General features: G+C 32.0%; 1 protein-coding gene across 2 annotated transcripts in view; it reads right to left on the reverse strand.

Moving 5' to 3' along the window:
* Positions 1–22309, reverse strand: part of CCNYL1 (cyclin Y like 1) — a 56553-nt gene that overhangs the window by 12410 nt on the left and 21834 nt on the right. For both annotated transcript variants that reach the window (XM_051983676.1, XM_051983677.1), the window contains exons 2-6: positions 19872–19946; positions 16362–16396; positions 13256–13356; positions 8383–8418; positions 6979–7030 (exon numbers count right to left, since the gene is read on the reverse strand). In XM_051983676.1, coding sequence (XP_051839636.1) covers positions 6979–7030; positions 8383–8418; positions 13256–13356; positions 16362–16396; positions 19872–19946 — 299 coding nt within the window. The remainder of the gene's footprint in view (positions 1–6978; positions 7031–8382; positions 8419–13255; positions 13357–16361; positions 16397–19871; positions 19947–22309) is intronic.

A 22309-nucleotide genomic window follows, 5' to 3' on the forward strand; every position in this document is an offset into this window, starting at 1 on the left:
CAGCTAGACTTGAAACTAGGCTTAGCTGGGGAAAGCTGAAGTTTGTAGCTTTCTAAACTAGTTCTGATCTTAACTCAATGAGAGGAAAAATGTTCTGAGTCCCAGAAAACATTAGGAAAGGGAACCAATTTTACTTGGTCTAATTCCAGTTTCTCATCTGTACATTAAACACTATGTCCTCTGGCTGTACCACAGTTGCCCTTTCCTCCCATCATATTCCAAGGTCTTTTCCTTACTCCAACCAAAACTATTCTTGGGGAGCTCGGAGATTTGGTTTGCATTTGAATAGAAAAGCTCCTTAACTAAAAAGATTTCTCATTCAATTTAATAGACAATTAATTAAGGATCTATTAGTGGTTAGAAAAAATCCCAACAGTGACTACCTTTGGGAGGCTTACTTTGGAGAAGGGAAAGGTTGAAATATACTTGAACAGGTGAGTAAATGCAAAAAAATTCCAAGATATGAGAGAGAATAGACTAACTAGAACATTAAGAAAAGATTTCCTATGTTAGGTGACACCTGAGAGGTGGGTATGGATGAAGATGGACAGTCTCTGTGCAAAGACACAGAAAGGAGATGGGATACAAAGTAAGAGAAGAGCTAGCAAGACAATATATGAATACAAGTCAATATGAAACAAATCTCGAAAAATGAGCTCAAATCAAATTGTTACAAGTTTTAAATTCTAAGCTGATAGTTTTTTACTTTGTCTTAAAGGTAAATAAAGAATCACTGAAGATTTAACATCAGTGAGCCAATTCTTGCTTATTCTAGATCCCTAACTCCCTTTCTGTATTTTGCCAGAATAAAAAAGGTTGTAATTAGCAGTATTTAGAGACTAACTGGATCTACTTGCAGAGGTTATTCAAAACGACAAACAAGAATTATCAGTGTCCAGAAGATCTTTCACATCTTCTAAGTCATTTCAAAGGATCTTCATTTGTGAAAGTGGGGAGTGTTTTGATCACCCAGAAAATCTAGAAGAGACAGACCTAGAAGAGATATTTTATCTCAGGACCCTCATAACTTTCATGGTCCATGCTTCTGTGATTAGTCTAACTAACCTACAATTATTATTCTATGATCTGTAAGATCCCATGGGAGTCCCAAATCTATGAACCTATTTAAATATACAAACTGATGAAAGCTCCTTCACCAATGTGATGGATTTTGTTTTTAATACAGAAACTTATGAAATTTAATATCAAACTAACCATCACACAACAATGGGTTTTATATCATTAAAACTTTTACTGCTCTTCCCAACTGATACCTGTGAATTATTAAAGTATTGAATCAAATTTCTATAGCAACACTTTAATTGCTTAAATTAGCTAAAGGCACACTTCTAGCCAGTAAGCTAACTGCATTGGGATAATTGAAACAGTTTAACCTTATTAATGGAAGTATCTCTAAAACTTTACTAAGATCCTTTTATACATTAGTCATTTTTGGATCTTCTTTATAATAGATTTTACTCCCACTTATTCATATTCAACTTTAACAAAAATTTAATACCAATTCTGCATTCTGTATTTTACTGTTAGAAACCATGTGAAACAGCTGCATATAAAAAGTGTGCTCTTCAAGGAACATACCAGGTCAGAATATATGATTAACATGAAATAATGGTTTCTGTGGAATTAAGAACAAAAGGTGTTCAAGGTATTCAAAGGTGTTCAAAAAAGAATTACTAAGTGTTAAATGCCAGATAAATGATGTTGCAGAAGGAATATTAGACTTAAGCAGGACTTTCAAGAACAGATGAAATTTGGAAAGATAGACAAAGTGAAAGCTAGAGGGAGAAAGAATGATTAAGGATACAGTAAGAATTGTGTTTGGAAAGCAATGAAAACATTAGATTTACTTCATCATCAAAGGTAACAACAAGAGGTGAGGGGAAGGGGGCCGGAGACAATAGGTGGGCACAGAAGACAAGGATGGGCTGGGGGTTGTGGCCTCAGACACTAGTTGTGGGCCCTTGGGCAGGAATCACTAATATTTCTAATGCTTAATTTTCTCATCTGTAAAATGTAGATGAAAATAATACTATCTACACTTCAGTGTTGTCTGGGGATCAAATGAGAATATGTATGCTTTGCTAAATTTATAAATGCATGCTAAGATTACTATATTAATTTGATATTGTCTTGAGATATTTTGAAGGAACAACATGGACTAGTTATATACCAAATACAGGAAAAATTAAGACTTCAAGCTTAGGAAAGTCTGTTAAAAGACAAAAATGGGTCTTACATGTACATCATGTCCTTCCAAACGACTTATCTTGGACTTTGTTAAATGCTAAAAGTATAAGCCTAAGTAAACACCAACACAGACCAGGTGAAGGTTTTTTAATATGGCTTAGTGAGGTCTCCTGGCCAAGCTACTGCCTCTATTTATGAAGTGATACCAACCATCCTCCTCCTCCATAGTGTTTTACAAATAAGTTTACATTCTAAACTAATATTAAACTTAGCATCTTTCCCTCTCTACAAGGTCATTAAATGTTGTCTAAAGACATTTCTGGATTTTTTTCCCCTACTCTCTTTTGTGGTAACTGCATTATACTGGCTAAAATTTTTGTAGAAAATAATGACTGAGTCATTATCTTTGCTTTAAACATTGTGAATCTCAATTTCCTCAAAATATTTCATGGGCTTATGATAGATTATCAAGAAAGTGCTCTATAATAGTAAAATACTATATAAACATAAACTATCATGATTATTATTTAACCTAAATTTATTTCAAAATAGTAGACATTAAATTGAACATTAAAAAATACATATATATCACTATGGGAAGTGGGATGAAGTAATAAGGCAAGAGTAGGTGCAGGGCTATATTTGGAAGCAGGAAGATTTGCATTAAATCCTGCTTCTGAAATTGTGGAGTCACAGAGCTTCGGTTTTCTCATCTGAGCATCTCATGTGAGAATGAATAAAAAGGGCTTTTTTGATGGACCGATTTCAGAAAGACCTGGAAAGACTTCATGAACTGATGCTAAGTGAAGGGAGTTAGAACCAAGAGAACATTATACACAGAAAAGCAAAATTATATGATGTTCAATGAGATGATTCAGGCCAGTTCCAATACTTCTGATGGATAAAGTGCCATCCACATCCAGAGACAGAACTATGCAGACTGAATTTCGAGCACAACATAGTATTTTCATCTTTTTTGTTGTTGTTGGCCTGGTTTTTCCCCTCTCGTTATTTTTCCTTTTTGACATGATTTTTCTTGTGCAGTATGATAAATATGGGGGAGGAGGGAGGAGAAGGAGGAGAAGGAGAAGGAGAAGGAGAAGGAAAAGGAGAAGGAATAAAAAGAAGCACAATTCAGAATAGGGCTTCCCCCGCTCCCATTTCTTTTTTTTTTAAGAGGGTAAATATAGGGCTCTCTAAATGCCACCCTTCTCCATCATTGGGAATATCTTTTTTTTTTTAATGGACTAATTCCATGTAACTGACGAGTTGGTCCCCAAAGGAGCCCTAATTTCAACTTAGTAACAATTTAAAGGAAAAGACCTCTTTCCAGAAGAAAATAATTATTCTTTTACTGAAGGGGGAAAAATAGAGGATAGGAAAAGAAATTAGAATACATAGCTAGCATATGCATTCTAGTTTCATTTACAATAATACTAAAAGAGGCAGCTACTAGATGGTCAACCTTCAGACCTCAGACACTCAACATTTCTTAGCTGTGTAACTCTGGGCAAGTTATTTAGTATGTAATTAAGGTTTCTATAGCAAAAACATACCTTTTAGTTTCATTTAAATTAGTACTAGAGCTACTAGTGTAACATGCTTTCTATAACATAAATTGCCAAGTTTTCAGAACTGACATTTATAAAAACTTCTTTTCAACTACTGAGTATATGTTTATTAAATTTCATCTTACTTTTTGTTCCACTGCTCTATCCATTTAGTATTTTCTAGATACCTATATTCTGAAGGCCAATATATTATCTATTCTCCTTTGCTTCATAACACTTGCACACTGACAAATACACAATTCACTGACAAAATTTTAAAAGCAAAAAGGGCAAGCATAGGCTCTCCCCTGGGTAAACTCCATTAAATATCTACCTACTAATGATTATTCTAGCTCTCTCTCTGACTTTAATCTTCTCTTGTCCAATAATCTTTCTCCTCTATTTACAATTACATTTCTCCTCTTCTTTAGAAAAAAAAATCTTCACTGACCCAGATAAATTCTTTACCAACATCTTATTCCTTCCTTTTAAGTAAATTTATTATTTACCCAAATTGCTTCTGTTTTCCTATTACTTATTTTCCTAAATATACCAAAAATTAGTTTCTATCTTTTCAATTCCACTAGAACTACTTTCTCAAAGGTAACCAATTACTTTATTCTCATCTTTCCTGATCTCTCTGTCAAGGATTCTTCATTTCAACTCATCACCCAGTTAAGGAAAAAGTCTTTAAAAGGAAAACAACCAAAGGTAAAAGGGCATTTTCAGAGTATGGTTAAAATGTGCAAGCTATAGTTTTAATGGGTACACTGGGACTATAATTATGATTCTTATATTAAGAGTTGTCAGATAATTAAAACTAATTTTTATCTTTAGAAGGCAATAAAATAGTTTTCAGAAATTTATAAAACTCATGCACATATAAACCTGGAAAACTTTAGAAAGTCTTATACAACTTTCTATTATCCTAAATTGCCATGCTAAAAAGAGATGTATAATTAAATGTAACCATTCAATTTAAACTGATCTTTCAGTTTGAGGGATACTAAGTTGAGTAGAGAATATAAAATTTGGTATGGATTTTCAAGTCTCTTGTTCAGTATTTAAAACATATATTACAAATATAGAAAGACTGAGCATCCTAAATTTTCTTCAGAAATCTGTATCTTTCAGAAAAAAAAAAAAAGATAATTTTCTCAACTCAAGTATAATTAGTCCTAAGGATAGGTAGGCCTTTTTTCAATTAAAAGTAACTAAGATTTTTCTAAGAAACACATGTTACAGATCAAGCTGTGGAAAGACAGTGAGTGCAATGTTTTTTGTTGGGGAAAGTAGCATTAAGATACAAAGACAGAAAGATAGAAATTTTGGCATTCAATCTGGAGACATACAAATGTTAAAAACCATAAGTATTAGGAAATAAAATTGTGGTTACTGTAATCTAAATTTATTCCTAAAGGAGCTTCCAAATATATAAATATCCAATTAAATTTCACTCTAGAAAAAGTTAGATTCTAGGGAAGGGGAAAATGGGACTAGGCTTGGGAAAAAAATGAGCCTAGGCTTTGTGTTAATGTCTTCCTACCCCCTCTCCCCCCCCCCAAAAAAAAAAAGTTATATCACTTTTCCTACTTAAAATAAAAATATTTAACTTACTGTTCTGGTTAAGAACCACAGAAATAATTTTTAAAAACAACAACCCAGAAATGTCATTTAAAAATTAAACTCCTTTATTATCTCTTCTGGTAAAAAAGGTCAATTAATATTAAAGAAACAATAATACAAGACCCATCCAAAGCAAAGCAAGGCTTAGATAACCTAAAATTTACCAATACAATTTTTTTGAATCTCTGCCTGAGACAATTTTCTTTTCCAGTAATTTATCTTTAATATTAAGTGTTTCAGTAATTCCAAGAGATTAATTTATCAGTCTTCTCAATACAAATAACTTCTAACATTTTCAAAAGCTTTTTGATAGCCTATTAAAATTTATCCTAAATGGTTTTTTCATTCATTTACCTTTACTGAAAATTACTACATTATATATGTATATATATACACACACACACACACACACACATACACACTATAGTATATATGCTATATACTTATATTATTAATGACATCTAAATAACCTCTTTATGTTGCTTTCACTTACCATTGAAATGGTCTTAAACAGTGTATCAAAAATGAATGTACAATGCAAATGTACCACCTTAAAAATTGTTTATAGTAAGTCCTTCCAAAGAACTTTTCACAGCTTATTATTAAAGCTTCATTAGATTAATTGCTTATGATCAACCACTTTTATACTTCTCTTACTGTTGCAATTTTTGTGGCTTATTACCTTTGAAATTTAATGCAGAAATTTTCTCAAAGTCAATCTAGTTTAAAAAAATATATAGCTGCTAGACAACAGATTTTTATGATCAGATTTTTAATCCATGGATCAAAATAATTAAAGTTATAAGAAGATATTTCTGATTTACCATCAAGTGACTTAATTTTGACTTTCATACTGTAGGATGTCACTGTAGGAATTTACTTTAAGAGGAATTTAAATATTCTGAATTTGAGAGATTGTTTTGACTAAAACTCTAAATCTTTCCTTCTCTCCTTTTATATTATGATGGCAGTCAAGGAGATGTGAAATAGATTCAACTTTTCATATATTAATTCTTAATTCTCTTACTAATAATCTACCTAAATACCTTTCTAAACTAAAGAGACTATTACTTGTGTAATGATACTTCTAATGCGTAATACATGTAATGTTTTCTAACATGCTATATACTATTTTTAAAAGTGCTTACTTATCAAAAACATCATCTTTATCCAATAGTGTAAACTTTTAAAAGGACAGCTGTTGCGGCTTTTTTAAACCAATTTTGCCAAACAAAGCATGTTTAATACCTTCTCTTTTTATTTAAGTTCCAAAAGTTTTCATAAGCATTAAGAAAAAATATGATCCTTTTTATTTTCTTATCTGAGCATTCAGTACTCACCATAAACTACTAATTACCCTAAAGTGTCAACAATCATTCTTAGTTTGTGCTATTTCAGATAATCATTTCTTCTATCCATGACTTTGATCAGAATAGGTACAAGATTTTGAAGTTTAGAGCTATAGAAAATTAACTTTTATCTCCTAACCTAGAATTTTTTTATAGTTATTCTTTAAATGCAAACCAGATAATAGGAAAAAAAAGAACCCACATGATTTTATAGAAAAAAGACAACCTCATGAAAAGACACTTACTGTGAGTGGATGGGATTTCTCATCAAAAATATCCAAGGATCTATCTGAATCTCTATAAAACAAGAGCATGCATTTTTAAAAACTAATTCAGGAAATATAGTTATTAACTTAGTAAATTATCTGCCATTGGAGGTGGGAAGAAGCTTAAAGTTTAACATAGTTAGCAATATATATATATATATATATACACACACACACATATATACATATACATACATATATATATGTGTGTGTGTGTATATATATATATATATATATATATAGTTTTGTAAATTGTCTTCCTGGATTCTATCGTTGTTTTTTCTCTATTCTTTTTGAGACTTAGAGCCTCAAAATATGAAGGATAAAAGATTATAACGAGATTTGCCAATGCTGCCTCTAAATATTTTACTCTCTTTAATGGAGAGTAATTGCCCTTTTTAATGGGCAATAACCATTAAATATTAAACTGAAACCATCACCCTTTAATTTTGTTATCCTAAAGCTAAAACCCTACAATTGTGTTTTTCTGTTAAACAATCCACATATTAATGAAAAAAACAAAAACAAAACCCTCAAAACTTTAACATTCCCAATTACAAAATACAGTAGTGTTTGTAAGGGTTTATCTTAATGCTTATTAGAAAGGGAAAAAAATGTTAGGTAATAGAACTTTTTTTTTCCGGAAGAATTTTTAGAAGTTCTAAAAATATGAAACATTTAGGGATTTCTTCCCATTCTTTCTTTGCCAGATTTTATGTTATTCTTCTTACATCTAGTTGAACCAATTTTATTTTGTCCATACCTGAGTTATTCATTGATGTAAGTAAACCCTTTCTACCTCTTCCTAAGGTAGAGGGCAATGCTTGATGACTAATAGTTGTCTGGGGCATTGAAAAGTTAAGGAACTTTCCCACAAAGTCAATAATTATTAAATTAGGTAGGACTTGTTCCCAGATCTGACCAGCTTCCTCCTGATCCACTAAGGCAAACTACTTTTCTGGCTAAGTCAACAAGATATTTAAAAACAATTTTTTAAGACAGGTAAATCATTTGAAGTTTTGCCTTATCAACTTAGTGTCCATTTAATTAAAAATTATTAACTACAATTATGCTAATAGGTCCTTAAGATAAATGAAATGAAAAAATTTGTAATCACTTTCTAATTCTTCCTTTTCATATTTCTGAGTGTGGTGAATACATATTATAGGCACAGCATCTCTTTGTAAATATTTAAAATAAGCATGTCAAAGGCAAAACTAGAAATGATTCCCTCCCTCTTCGTTGCTATAAGAAAGCCTGTTAGAAGTCTGTCTTCACAGAGCTGGCTTTAATTATTTCTATAAAACTAAATTTCCCTAAAAATGAACCAGATACATGCAAAGTGACAACTTGGAATAACTGTACAGTTGTAAAGGAGCTCACCTGTTTTTTATGTGGTAGTATATTGCTAACGTCACACTGTGGAGGAAAAAGATAGTTTTATAGCAACATATTACTTTTTCTTGACGGGATATCTCTTCTTTACAATGCATTTATTTTAAATGATCATGAAATTCTATGGGCGTGAACACTTTAATTCTTAAGCATACTATAATGACAGTTTTCTTGTCTATCTGGCTTATAAAGGAAAAAATATAAAAACTTCAAAATAAGATTCTGTTATGACTATCCCAATTTATTCAATACATAAATGCTGAAAATTCCACACTTCATGTGCTTGCTTTATTGTCTCTGTATAAAGTTATGAAAGGTATTTTAAAGTAAATAGCTATTATAAGTCAGTAAACATTGAAAAAATATCCTTCTCTCATTACCAAACCAGCTCCCTAAGGATTTCTGTGTCATCTGCCACTAGATAGCAAGTAACATAAGATTTACTGAAGTCATTTAAAATTCATTTTCTGTAATTAGTAAAAACATTTAAGTGGGTTCAATAGACAGACAGACAGCTATTATGAAGTTTACAGTGATAAATGAAGCATTTATCAAATTTAAAAATTTAACAAAATGTAAATTTATGGCGAGCAGTCAATAAATTATTTTGAAAGAAGACTGGATAAACTTGTCTACTAATGCAAAAAACTGTTTTCATACATTAATTTTTATTAACAACTACTGACATCTTCCATTTGACTTCAGAATCTAAAATAATGCTTAAAAAGAAAAAGAAATAGCGGGGAAAGAACAAATTTTTAAAAATGCATTAGCTTAAATGTATTTAAGAAAATTATTTAGTACTTTTAAAAATGTGCTAATTTAAGATAAAGAAAATCGTATCCGCTCAGGGAGCTATTTTAAAGAACATAGAATAGTTATTAGTTTTCTGAAGATATACTTGGTAAACAAGCTTAACATAGTTTAATCTAGTAAGAATTTTAACACCTTTTCTGAAATCCTGGTTACAGTTATTAGTCTGTTCAATAAACCCTTTTTGTATTGGCACTGTTCCAATTACTTTTTAAAAGTTAGTGGAATCTGGATTTGCAAAACTTTACTGTACTAAAATTAGGCATTTAAATGTAATTCAAAATTCTACGAAAAAATAACTAACCTAAAAAGGTTTTTTTAAAATACTCTTAAGGGAAGTTTGAGGTTCAGGGGAAAAGTGTCATCACTCCTATATTTTCCTATCCCTGATCAACTATCACTCCAATTTCAATGAAGCTATGAACACATCTTTATTGAGTGATTCCTCGTTGGTATGACTGCTTGCTATGCTGCTGCTGCTGCTACTACTACTAAAGCCAAGAAAGAAAAGGGTATTCTGAAATAATATAATTAGGGATTGACAAATTATAAATATTTCCACAAGACTACTTAAGTTCATAATGCTGAAAGAAAAAGTTATTATGAAATATATCATTATTCTGAAATATAATTTATATTCTAGAAGATATTTATTTATATTATTTGTTATGCCTTGTACCCAGTCTAGGACAACAATGCACAGCATTTCTGGAATTGTGAAATAAGAGGTAATCCCAAAGAATTGTATTTCCTAGTTCTTAATGCAGTGATCTGTTCCTAGGCACTAAAATGCTTAAAAGTTGTGCCTTAGACAATCTCTTAATTTTCTAAATTTCTTAAGTTAAGATGCTTGTTTTGAAATATTATTTTCTTTTTATCCATACTCTTTCTCAGATGAATAAGCCAAGAGTCTCTATATACTGAAAAGTTACTCTATGAATTTTGAATCACTTTGTATTAAAAATCACTGAGATGACAATTTCACAATGCTTTATTCCAGTTATTTTCAGTGAATGATGCCAGAGCACAATATAATTTAGGTTTAGCATGTATCATTACTCTGTTACTTATCTAAATGTCTGAATTATTTGTAAACAGGTTCTGTATGATGTTAATCTTTAATGTTTAAGGCAGGTATTCTTAACTTTTCTATATTCCTCTTTCTCTAGCAGTCTGGTGAACTCTATGAAGCATTTCTTGAAATAATATTTTTTAAATGCACAAGACATAGGATTACAAGGAAAACTAATTATTCTGAAATATAGTTATAAAAAAAATTCACTGACCCCAGATAAAAATACTCTCTATTTAAGAATGTAGATCTATTTTTAAGTTTAGAATCCTTGTTTCTGATAGTTAATATTAATCCTGCTAATAAAAAAGGGTAGTGTGGGATAATCTTATTGGGTAGAAAATAGAAAATAATTCAGTTTGCACAGAAGTCCTACCCTTTTGGTCACACAATACTGGAAAGTCCTAGTAAGGTAAAAACCAAAACAGTCCTGGGTAGCAAACATGCTGGGTACTAGATTGGCCTCTTATTCAAGCAGCTGCCATGATCCACACACATATATATACACATTCACATTCCCTGGCCTTATTAACTCTGCAAATTAGGGTAATTGAACTAAATTTCTAGGGTTCCCTTCCAGCTCTGAAATTGATGTCTGGTTTTTCTAGAGTGTATCCAAGTCAGCAAGATAGCATTTAAGCTACTTTAGCTTAAAAAAACACCTACTTAAATAAAAAGTCACTAAGCAAAATTGGCAAGGATTGGCCATCTGAGGCCTGAGCATTTCCAGAAGCTACATCTCACACCAAATTAAGTCAAGTGAAGGAAAAGCATAAAAGACTTTTGAAAAAAAGAATTACTTTCAAAATAGAAAGTTAGATTCCATTCCTTCAATTTCTCTACTGGAAGGTACCCCAAACCACAATAAGAAAGCACTTACAAAGTTGATTAATATTCCCTTCTCCCAAATCTGGCCAGAAGTTATCTTGGCAACATTTTTTAAAAAACCCTGATGTGTCTTTTTAAATAGCTTAAGAATGTTAAATACTAAACATTCTGATTATCAAATTGTACATGATCTATGCGAGGAAATATCAAAACCTCTTACCTGTATTCTATTTACTCTCAGCAGATCAAAGGGAGAAAGGAAGTTATTTATAAAGGAGACTGTTCAAGATCACTGACAAATTTAAAAGCTAACTAAAATAACATCTTCAAGGAATACCTTTTCCCAAGCACTGGACTTTGGAAATGTTTGCAACAGTTTCCTAAAAATCACACTTTGAAGCATTACTAACCCTCATGCCTTAGCCTAAGATTTTGAAGTAATTTTTTCCATATTATTTATTCTGATAACTTGTGGGGACAAAGAATAAGTTTTGCTACTTTCTACCTTTGAATATTAGCAAAGTAAAAGAAAACTAAAAGATCATCCATGTTATCAGCTGTTGTTACTAAAAGGGATTTTATTCAATGTGGCTTCAGATTCAGTGTTAATTAAAATGGGGGTGGGAGGGAGAGAAAGTACTATTAGTGTAATACTCTGTACCTAGACATATAAATCCTGATGACAGAAAATAATCTCCTAAGAGTTTCTATAAGCCAGAGTATACAATTTTTTTCGGCAATATATTTTTTTAAAAACACTAATGTTTTAAAAATTGAAGCCCACTTATGACATTTTTGAAACATCAGAATTTGGTTCTTTACTAGAAACAGTAAGAACTTTATCCAACATCTGCAACATAGTTATGGATTTAACTCAATAGTATCAAAGTTTGGAGAGGAGGTTTATTGTGGTCATTATGTTTGCACACACAAATGTACATGGCATGGGCATGTGGTAGATTTAAAAAAGCTTTTGGAAGGCATAAGGCAACAAGGAATATTTGGGTAGGGGGATCTCCTGGGTAATGTTACATTTTTGGCTTCCAGAAACTTGGAAAAAGTTTATTTTTCCCCCTCTAAGTATGAAAATGAGATCCAGATGTTCCGTAATCTTGAGGAATTCTAATGCATGTAGAATTAACAAAAAATCTGAAGATATTTTCTGCTAGAGACTACATTGCAGCAAGAATAGAAGGTGAGAAATGGGACAGACAATAAACATTTCACTATAGGTATACAGTTTTGTTACTATGTACCCCAAGTTTTCACTCACTGTTGAAGTGAGGATAACATACTTAAACAGGAAGCTTCTCTGAGATGATTCTTTTTGTTTGGGGAATTTGGTTTGCTAAAGTACCTTTGACTGCATACTTGGCATAGGGCTCTTTCATACAGTTTTTCAGAACCAGAATATGCATATTCTTTATCAGAAACATAACCTCAGGAATGATTCTAAATGATCCTAATTGCATTTTCTTATCTTCATTTATTATTTTGAGAATTACTTTTTTCAAATAAAAAAAATGTCTAATGCTCTACTCATGTCTAACTAGAGATAGGGGAAAAATAAAAACCCCAGTTGGATGACCTTAGAAATATGCAGGGTTACCACCACAAATTTACTTTTTCAAATTAGAAATATAGAAAGCCAATTTTAAAAAATACAAGTTTAAATTGATATAGGAAAAAGAGAGGATCAGAAATTCAATGAAATTAAAAAGGCAACTACACTGTATTGCCAGCAGAGGGACAAGCCATCTCTTCCAAAAGAAGCTTGGAAAGAAATGTGAGCCCCTTTAGTCCATCAAAAAGAAATTCAAAGATAAGCTTGTCCAGAAATTTCTTCAAAATCAAAGCATCTTCCTCATTTTTCTCAATGCTTGAGTTTATTTCATAAAGCATCAAATATAAGATTTTCCTATGATACCTTAGTTTTTTTCCCCTTCATTCATAAAGGGTAGTAAATAAATATCCACATTGAGGTCTAAGAAATCAATCTAGAAGCTGACACCAGTTTCTGAAAAACAACCTGTTGAGTGTCAATTCAGTGACTAAAATTGATTTGAGCTCAAAGTTTCCAAATTTGCTTTTGAGATGAAGAAAGTATGATCTGTCACTCAACCTTTAGCACTTTTTAATTGTACTTACCACTTGATTGTGCTTCTGAGATTAGGCTGGCTGACTGTGCTGTCATCAATAAATATTGTGGAGCATGAGCTATACTTTTTAGTGAGCTGCCCTGGAGACAACTAAAGGAGAAAGGAAATAAAAAAAATTATCATGGTAATTTAAAAAATTATTTTCCCTCTACAGATTACAACTTCAAAACATGAAAATACATATAAGACACACACCCAAATGCAAATAAATTCCTTAAAATTTATGATACAAAATTATGATAAAAATACATGATAATAACCATGTATGCATCAAAGACAAAAATTTGGAGTTAAAGAAATATTTGAGCAACAAATTATAATAGTTTTACTTGAAAAGTATTTTTAAACTAGCTAGAGAATCAATGAATCGCTTGTTAGTGTCTCCTTTTGTCTCTCTCACAGACACACACAAAAAAATTTGTGATTTTTTTTAGGACTAACTAAAAAGCTGAAAATTTATTTTTATATTCTGTGTAACAATTCAATATGGACTGATGCAGTAAATATTCATGACAATAAGATGCTAACAGATAAAATAAAATTCATAGAGGGGCACTGTATTGGAGTAAATAAGAATCCATAGGTAACACAGTCACACAGCTGCCCTTAAGAATCACCTCTGACACATACTGGCCAGGTAACCCTGGGAAAGTCCTTTTTACCCCGCTGGGAATTACTCCTTTCTTTCCCAAGTTCCCTTTAAACTCCCAGATGATGGAGCAGAGTACACAGAGCATCAGGCTTAGAGTCACAAAGACCCAATTCAAAAATGACCTCAGACAATTAATAGCTATGTGACAATGGGTCAAGTCAGTTAACTGTCTGCCTCAATTTCCTCAACGGTAAAACAAAGCTAACAGTTTCTACTTCCCAAGGTTGTTGGAAGGATCAAATGAGATAATAATCACAAAATATCTGCACAGTGCCTGACACATAATATGCACTAGTGCATTATATAATATACACTTTGTGCATATCATATATAGTTCCAGCAAAGAATACTTTGTTACTTTTTTTTTTACAAGTATTGTGTATATTTTTAAAAGTTAACAAAATTGCACTGCTTTGAAAACATTTTACAATCCAGATAAACCTAATGAGGACAATAACTGTCTAGTCCTGCCCTGATATTGGTAGTACTTCTGGATAACTCTTGTAACATTTAAATTAACTGAAATCTTGGATAATCAACAACATGTAAGTTACTGATAAAATACTTCTCTCTAATTGCTTTAATAATAAGATTACTATTTGTTTCTTGGATTGAAGTTATACCTGAATCATTTTCAACATAGATGAATTAGGAAAGGGGATGAAAATAATCCTCTATTTGAGGATTATGTTTAAATTTAACATAACTTAGTTTTTAAGAAGTGAGGGGAAAAATAATTCAGTTTGCCTTACGAAATGAAATCCAAAATCTCAAATACTTGTAATGCTTTCGTTTATGATCTTTTTAAAGTTACTAAGTAGGATAAAGATGGTTCTTCAAAATCACTGCCATCAAGTACTCCTGAAGTTTCCTTAGACACACAACCCTATAAAAAAAAAGAAATAACAGGACCAATTTCCAACTCCTAAAGACTTAGGACAGAAGTCATCCACCTGTTTGTCTCTCTAGCTTGAATTCATCCCAAGCCAAGTCGTTAAATACTAGGAAACGGTCAAACTTGGGCCATAACCATATTCTTAAGTCTTGTAATAAGCTTCTGGTGAGGAGAGTCATGAGAATCAACACATCCAAAGGAATATAAAGAAATAGTCACTATTTTTCATATTCTTCCCAAGCTATTAGCCAAAAGAATCAGTATCTAGCATTAAAAAAAAAAAAAAAAAACCACAGCAAAGTAACAGAGTATTAAGAATGCAGTCCAAGTAAATATTTGGGAGAGGTAGTATGAGCTGATGAGTCAATGGAAGTACATGTTATAAATACGCCATTTATTTCTGGTTCATAGATGATATAAATGAGCCCAATATTCAGCCTTCCACTGGCACTTTGATTCCATTATCTCACTTGATCCTCACACCACCCTGGAAGGCGGGTGTTATTATTATTCCTATTTTACAGTTGAAAAAATCAAGGCAGAGATTTAGTGACTTGCCTAGGGCAGAGAGGTCCTAGGGGTCTGAAGCTAGATTTGAAACAGCTCTTCCTGACTCTAGGCCAAGTGCTCTCTACCTAGCTGTCTTACTGTAGCTGTTTATATTTTGAAATAGACCTCTACAACAAGGACAACTATATAAAAAAAGTAGAGAGCTTATTAATTCAAAATTATTTCAGTTCATCACTAATTTTGTAGGAGAGTTCTTGAATCATCTCAACTCATTCAGTACAAATTTCTCAAGAAAGAAATTTTAAGATGTTTGAAGGATGAGGAAGAGGGGTATCTGGCACAAATAGACTGGAAAAAAAGCATCTTTGGTGTAAAAGCAGATTAAAATCTATAAACCACTATTATAAAGATCATTATTTGAAACCATATTTCCCAATCAAGCATCAATTTAAACTCAGTACTCCTTCCACTAAAAAGTTCTATATATTACTGTCTTCTCTAGTTTTTTAAATGCTAAAATTCTTTTTTTTTTGCCAAGAGCATTTTGATTTAAGTTTCCAATTCAAGAGCTTACCAAAAATACTGCAAGCAAAATTCCCATCATTTAATCCACCAATGCAAATTATTTTACACAGGTTGAATATTTTAACTAAGATCTTAGAAAAGAGGGGAAAAAAATGTTTATCGACATGTAAAAATTTATATTGTCAAAGATTTATCTAGATATCTTGCATTTTTAATTTCAACACATTTTTAAAGCACAAGAACGTTGGCTGAAATTCAGCTTTTAAGTGGACATTAAAACCGAAGAAACATTGAGTCAAAAATAATTCTCCCTGAATACATGTGGTATCTATTAATATATCAAAATCAGCAAGAAATGTAGAATAACTCACAGGCAAAATGGCGTTAATACAGCATTATGTATCAGGCTATTTTTGTTCACTAGGGATGGTGGGACAGTTAATTATATGTTTATTTTTCAGTTACTTAATTTTTCTTTCAAGAAACTTTAAAACTTGAACTGTGTTTACTTACATGGTTTATATGGTTGCTCTTCCTCTTTTCTCTCACTAAGAATAAAAGCAAATTAACTGATTAATTCCTGTATTTTCAGCTTGAAAACATTATAGTGAAATTTGAACGTTAATTTGGAGACGCACGCGCATGCACACACATATACAGACACTTTATATGTAAAATTAATTTCACTATATACTAATTTCTACATAGTATGCAAGATTTTAAAAGTCTATTCTATTTTGTAGTCCTTAATACAAATTCTAAAATTAAAAGACAAGATTTCTCACAGGGATAAAGGACCTCACAAAGTAGCAATTTCACTCTGGAGCCTAACTGATACATATACAAAAAGGGTTGTCCATACAGAGAAACAGGAAGAACAAATGAGGTTAGCAACTAAAGCTACTTAAATTTCTCACATCTTACTCCTCATCAGCATCATAAAAAACGAAAGAAAGGAAGTAAAAGATCCCATTCTGGGTTCAACAACTGGAAGTTCAATGTGCTGATTCACAGCTGCTATGTTTTACATATCCCAGTCATTCAATGGTTCTATATTACATTGTTACTATAAAATTAAACAAATTATTTTTTGAAACAGTTAAAAACTAACACTGCTTTTTCAATTAAAATAAATCATCCATGCCACACAATCCTGTACTACTCATGTCTATGTAGATGAAATGGCACTAAGCTGTCCAGTTCCTTGGTACTCTCCTAATGCCTAGCATGCTGCTGGGGGCAGTGTAGACACTAAAGCAATGCTGATAAAGGAGCTATGTGACAGCTACAACCTTCCATTCATTTAATTTGCCTACTCTTTTTTTCTCTTAAGCAAGACTACTCAATGGTTCCTAAAAAAAAGGAAACTATTTTTTTCCTTTGAGAAAGAACTCAGGTGATTTACTCAGACAGATATACACACAAATTTATCCATATGACCTCCGGTAGGTGACTGTCCTAGGCAGCAGTGATCCATTTGAGAAATGAGAATTGCACTTGATGGCCTCTTAACCTTCTTCTAGCTGTCAATCTATGATCCTAAATTCCATGTTAAGAAACATGAATTTCTAAAGTACAGTCATTATCATAGTAATTATTTAATGATACAAAATGAACTGCTTCATCTTAATTTCTACTTTATCCAACATATTGATACCTTGAATTTTTTTCCTTTGCAAACTACCTGTTCACATCCTTCAACCATTTACTAACTAGGGAAAATAAATCTTTTAAAATCAGTTCCTAAAATAGGGTGCTCCAAAAGTTTAAATGCTGTTTTAAACTTTAATAAGCTTTAAACTACCCTAAGATTTTTGAGATATGTTGTACAACTTGGAAATAAGATCTTTATCTCAGAAACTTTCAGAAAAGATTTTTTTTTTCCCTAGCTGTCTCTCCTTTAATTTTAACCATGCTGGTTTTGTTTCTGCAAAAACTTTTAAATTTTATAAATTCAAAATTGTCCACTTTGTCTTCTGTGATCCTTTATCTTGTTTGATCAAAAAATATCCCCCTATCTATAGATCTGATAATTTCTTCTTTGCAATCCTAATTTGTGCTGTGACTTTTATACGCAAATCAAACACCCATTTGGAGTATTATCCTGGAATATGGGTACCTAATTTCTGAAAGCCTGACTTCCAGTTTTCCTAGCAGTTTTTGTCCAGGAATAAGTACTTATCTTAGTAGCTAGATCTCTGGATTTACAGAACCCTGAGCTATCGCCTTTATTTCTGTAACATACTTAAACTAAAGTTTCTGTTACATACTAAACCTTTATTTCTGTAACATACTTAAACTAAAGTTTCTGTTACATACTAAACTAAAATTCCACTAAAACAGTTTTCTATTTTTTTTTTGACTAATACCAAATCATTTTGATTGCTTATTATCTTGAGATTGGGTTCTTGCTAGGTCCCCTATGTTTTCAATTTATTTCCTCCAGATAAATTTTAATTCTACAAAGTAACCTTTTGATATTTTGATTTTTATAGCAGTGATTGGATAATAAATTAAGTAGTATTGTCATTTTCATTATACTGGCTCAGACTCTACTCATGAAGAATTAATATTTATTCATTTTTAAACCCAATTTTTCTATTAACAGTGTGTGTATATATCTAATTTCTGTGCATGTCTTGATAGGTAAATTATCTCCCTCCCCCAAATATACATACACATTCTCCTTTCATATTCTCCTTTCTGTTCATAATATACAGAAATACTTAGTTTTTTTTTATGCCTACCTATTTTATATTCTGCAACTTTAGTGTCGTTAATTGCATCTATTAATAACGGATTGGTCTCTAATTAAACAAATGAATTTTTTTCTTTGCTTCTAAGTTATTTTGCTTCTTTGCTTTTCTTACTGATACAGTTAGCATTTCTAGCATTACATATCAAATAATAGTAGTGATAATGCAACTCTTGCTTCATCTCTGATCTGGAAAGGTCTCTAGTTTATTCCTATTACATATTGATATCTGTTACGAATTGATCACTGTAGGCTGAATATTGCCTTAGTAAACCACAATTAACATTTTCTGTGTTGCATATAAAGGACTCCTTGCCATCTAGGGGAGGGGTTGGAGGGAGGGTAGGGGAAAAAAAAAATCGGAAAAGAAACGAGTGCAAGGAATAATGTTGTCATTATAAAGTAATCATTAAATTAAAAAAAAATTTTCTGTGTTGCACTGTATATTTATTTATTTTGTTAAATATTTATATTTTAACATGGTTCCAATTCCCACTGGGAAATTTGAGGGGTTTCTGGCAAACCCCCAGATATGCTTTAGAAAAAAATTTCTGAGATGTGAGTCTACTTAGAGCTCCACCTTGCCACCCCAAATTGGGAAATTTCTTTACCAAACACCAATGGAGGATGAGGCATCTCACTCTCAGTTATGACAAGGGACCCTAAAGCATCAAAATCTCAAGCAGTCACAAGCACACCAGGCTATGAGAACCTCAGCTGACCACAGCATGGAGCTTATATGAAGCCCAAATCATGGTTTACTTCCCATATGACCAGGTCATATTGGCTCTCCTCTAGGTTGAAAGTATCCTTAATTATGGCTACCTTAAAAATGAGTTTGCTTTATGGAGACAGATTGGCATTGTGAAATGGTCAGCACAAATTGATTTTTACTCAAAGCCCTGATTAACAGAGGCAGGTATGGCAGGTAGACAGAGAATCTGAGGATTCAGGGTGGGTGTGATATTTACTACCTGCCGGACGTTGGACAAGTCACTTCTCCCCTTTTTGTGACTATCCAATTCCATCACCTATAAAGTGATAGAGCTAGACTAGATACCTTATAATCTGCAGCAACATATACACAGATATAGTGGCAAACAAAATAAAGCATATTCCTTTTCAGTCTTGGCATGAAAGTTGTTTATACATATTAATCTATGATTGTTAATACATGATATATAATAGGCAACCCTTAGAAAAAAAAAAAAACTTAGAAAAAGTGAGGTCTTAATTAGTCTCCTAAGAAAATGATGGAGTAATCTTACCATCAGTCTGGGATTTGCTCAAAAATATTGTGCTTGCTCTGGGATGATCAGATGGGTTTGATTCCATGGCTAAATCTGTTGAAGAAAAAGATAAGGAAAAATGTGAGATAGATCCCTACTCTTTTTAGATGTACTGGTCTGCTGACTATTTTTTAAAAAGTCATCTCTAATTAGAATGCCAATAAAAATAGAATAATGGGGATCTGTAAAAGACAACCTGCCCAGGCTGAGATTGAGATAAAAACATGTAATATTGGGAAAACTTCAAAATTAAGTCACACAATCATAACACATATGTAATGATCTATAAAGAAATTGGCAGGAATTTTTCATATGCAAGGCCAATGTATTGTATAATACAGATAACTAAAAAGTTGGTCACTGTGACAGGAGGAAACCCCCCCCCCCCGAGTTACTTATTAGTTATTTCATTAAAACTTACAAGAATTTTAATAAATAACTGAAAAGCTTAAAAAGTAAACAACCCAGAGGAAGTCTAAGAGATTTATAAATGAATATAAGAAGAGATTTATGTTTAATATGTACAACATCCTTGTGAGGCAAGTGGTATCAATAAATATCTTCATAGGAAACTAAGAATCAGAGAGGCCTGGAGCCACATTTAAACTTAGATCTTCCTGACTAGATCTGGTACTCTTATCTACTGCACCAATTTGCCCAAGTAACAAAAACATCATGTATTCAAATTAACAATACATCAGATAGTCATTTCAAGGCTACAGGGCAAAAATCAAACAGGGGTGGGAGTCAGTTTGGAAGTACCTTTCAAATATGGAAAATATTTTTAAAACCATGATCAGATAGAAACTAGAAATACAATAGAGCCATGTTCCTCACCCTAATATAAAGAAAGCTTGCTAGAGACTTCGAATACCAATCTTTTAAACAGTCCAAAAGGAGAAAACAAAATTAGAGAATCAGTAGCTCTACTTGGATCATGATATTAAAAAACATGCATATTTAGGATAAACAAGAGATTATCATTTTTTTAATCTCTTGTTTACCCTAAATATGCATTAAGAAAGACCACTGTAACCAAAAAGTGGCAAGGTCGCTAATTTTTGCTGCCTATATCACTTAAATCATAACCTGCCTAGAGGTATAAATTAATATTTAACATTTTATAGTTTAAATTTCCTTGAGGACAGAGATGACATAATACTATATATCCTCAACAATATCTAGTAAAATATCATGCAATGCACAGAAGAGATGGCCCAAGAATGACAGTTGAATAAATGAAAACACAATTTGAAAACCAAAAGGTTCCAAGGGAATTCAGACCCATGATTCTCATTTTCATAAACAAGCTGGTCTAATTTTTAATAAATATTATGATCTTTGAATGTAATCAATTATTATGAGCAAGGCAATGTAGTTTCTACCAAAAGGAACATTTAAGAATTTTGAAGAAACCACAAAAGATGAGGGAAAAGCATTTTTGAACTGCTACGTAAATGGAATTATTAGCAACATAAAAGAATGAAGGTTAAACAGAAAAGAGCACATACAGGCATATCTTGACAACTGGGGAGCTAGAAGGTGCAGGACTCCCCTAAATATGAACCATCATAAATTAGTCTAGGCACCAAAACTTTATTTTTAATAATTCTGATCACATTTTATACAAGATGATACACTATATCCATAAAAAGCTGTAGTTTCTATGTAAGCATGAATGAATAGTAGTAACGTCTTTATTTACTAATTCAAATCAGCAACTGCTCTGCACTGAGCAGAAAATGAACCGAGATATGAAATAATTAGCCCAGGTCTCCTAAATGATCAACATTCTATCAATTCACTAAACCAAGTTATCTCAAGGATATGAAATAAAAGGGAGAAAAAAATCTACATGAAAAATGTTTATGTCAGCACTATGCTTAATTTGTTTTTGTTGTTTGGTTGTTTCAGCTTTATCCAACTCATCATGACCTCATTCAGGGTTTTCTTGGGAGAGAGATACTGGTGTGGTTTGCCTTTTCCTTCTCCAGTTTATTTTACAAAAGAGAAAACTGAGACTCATAAGGTTAAGTGACTCAACTAGGGTCACACAGCTAGTAAGAAGGAGCCTAAGTCTGAATTTGAACTCAGGTCTTCCTGACTCCAAACCTGGTGCTCCACCCACTGAAACAGCTCACTGCTCTATACCTAATAGATAATTCACATAGATAATGACTATGAACAGCTAAATAGATGGGAAGTAAACTGAAGCAACTGAACTTTTAATATCAAAAAATAATACAGTATGAATAAAGGCATCAAATGAAACATTTAAAACTGATTTAAAACTATATAAAAATGTATATTCAATAGCATATATAGCAGAATAGATAATCTTGGCATCAAAAAACAAAAAACAACCCAGAGTTGAAGGCGGCTTTTCTCTAACACATGCCGTCTCTGTAGTTGTGGGC

This window comes from Antechinus flavipes, chromosome 3 (genome assembly GCF_016432865.1).
Source record: "Antechinus flavipes isolate AdamAnt ecotype Samford, QLD, Australia chromosome 3, AdamAnt_v2, whole genome shotgun sequence".
NCBI classification, from domain to species: domain Eukaryota; kingdom Metazoa; phylum Chordata; class Mammalia; order Dasyuromorphia; family Dasyuridae; genus Antechinus; species Antechinus flavipes.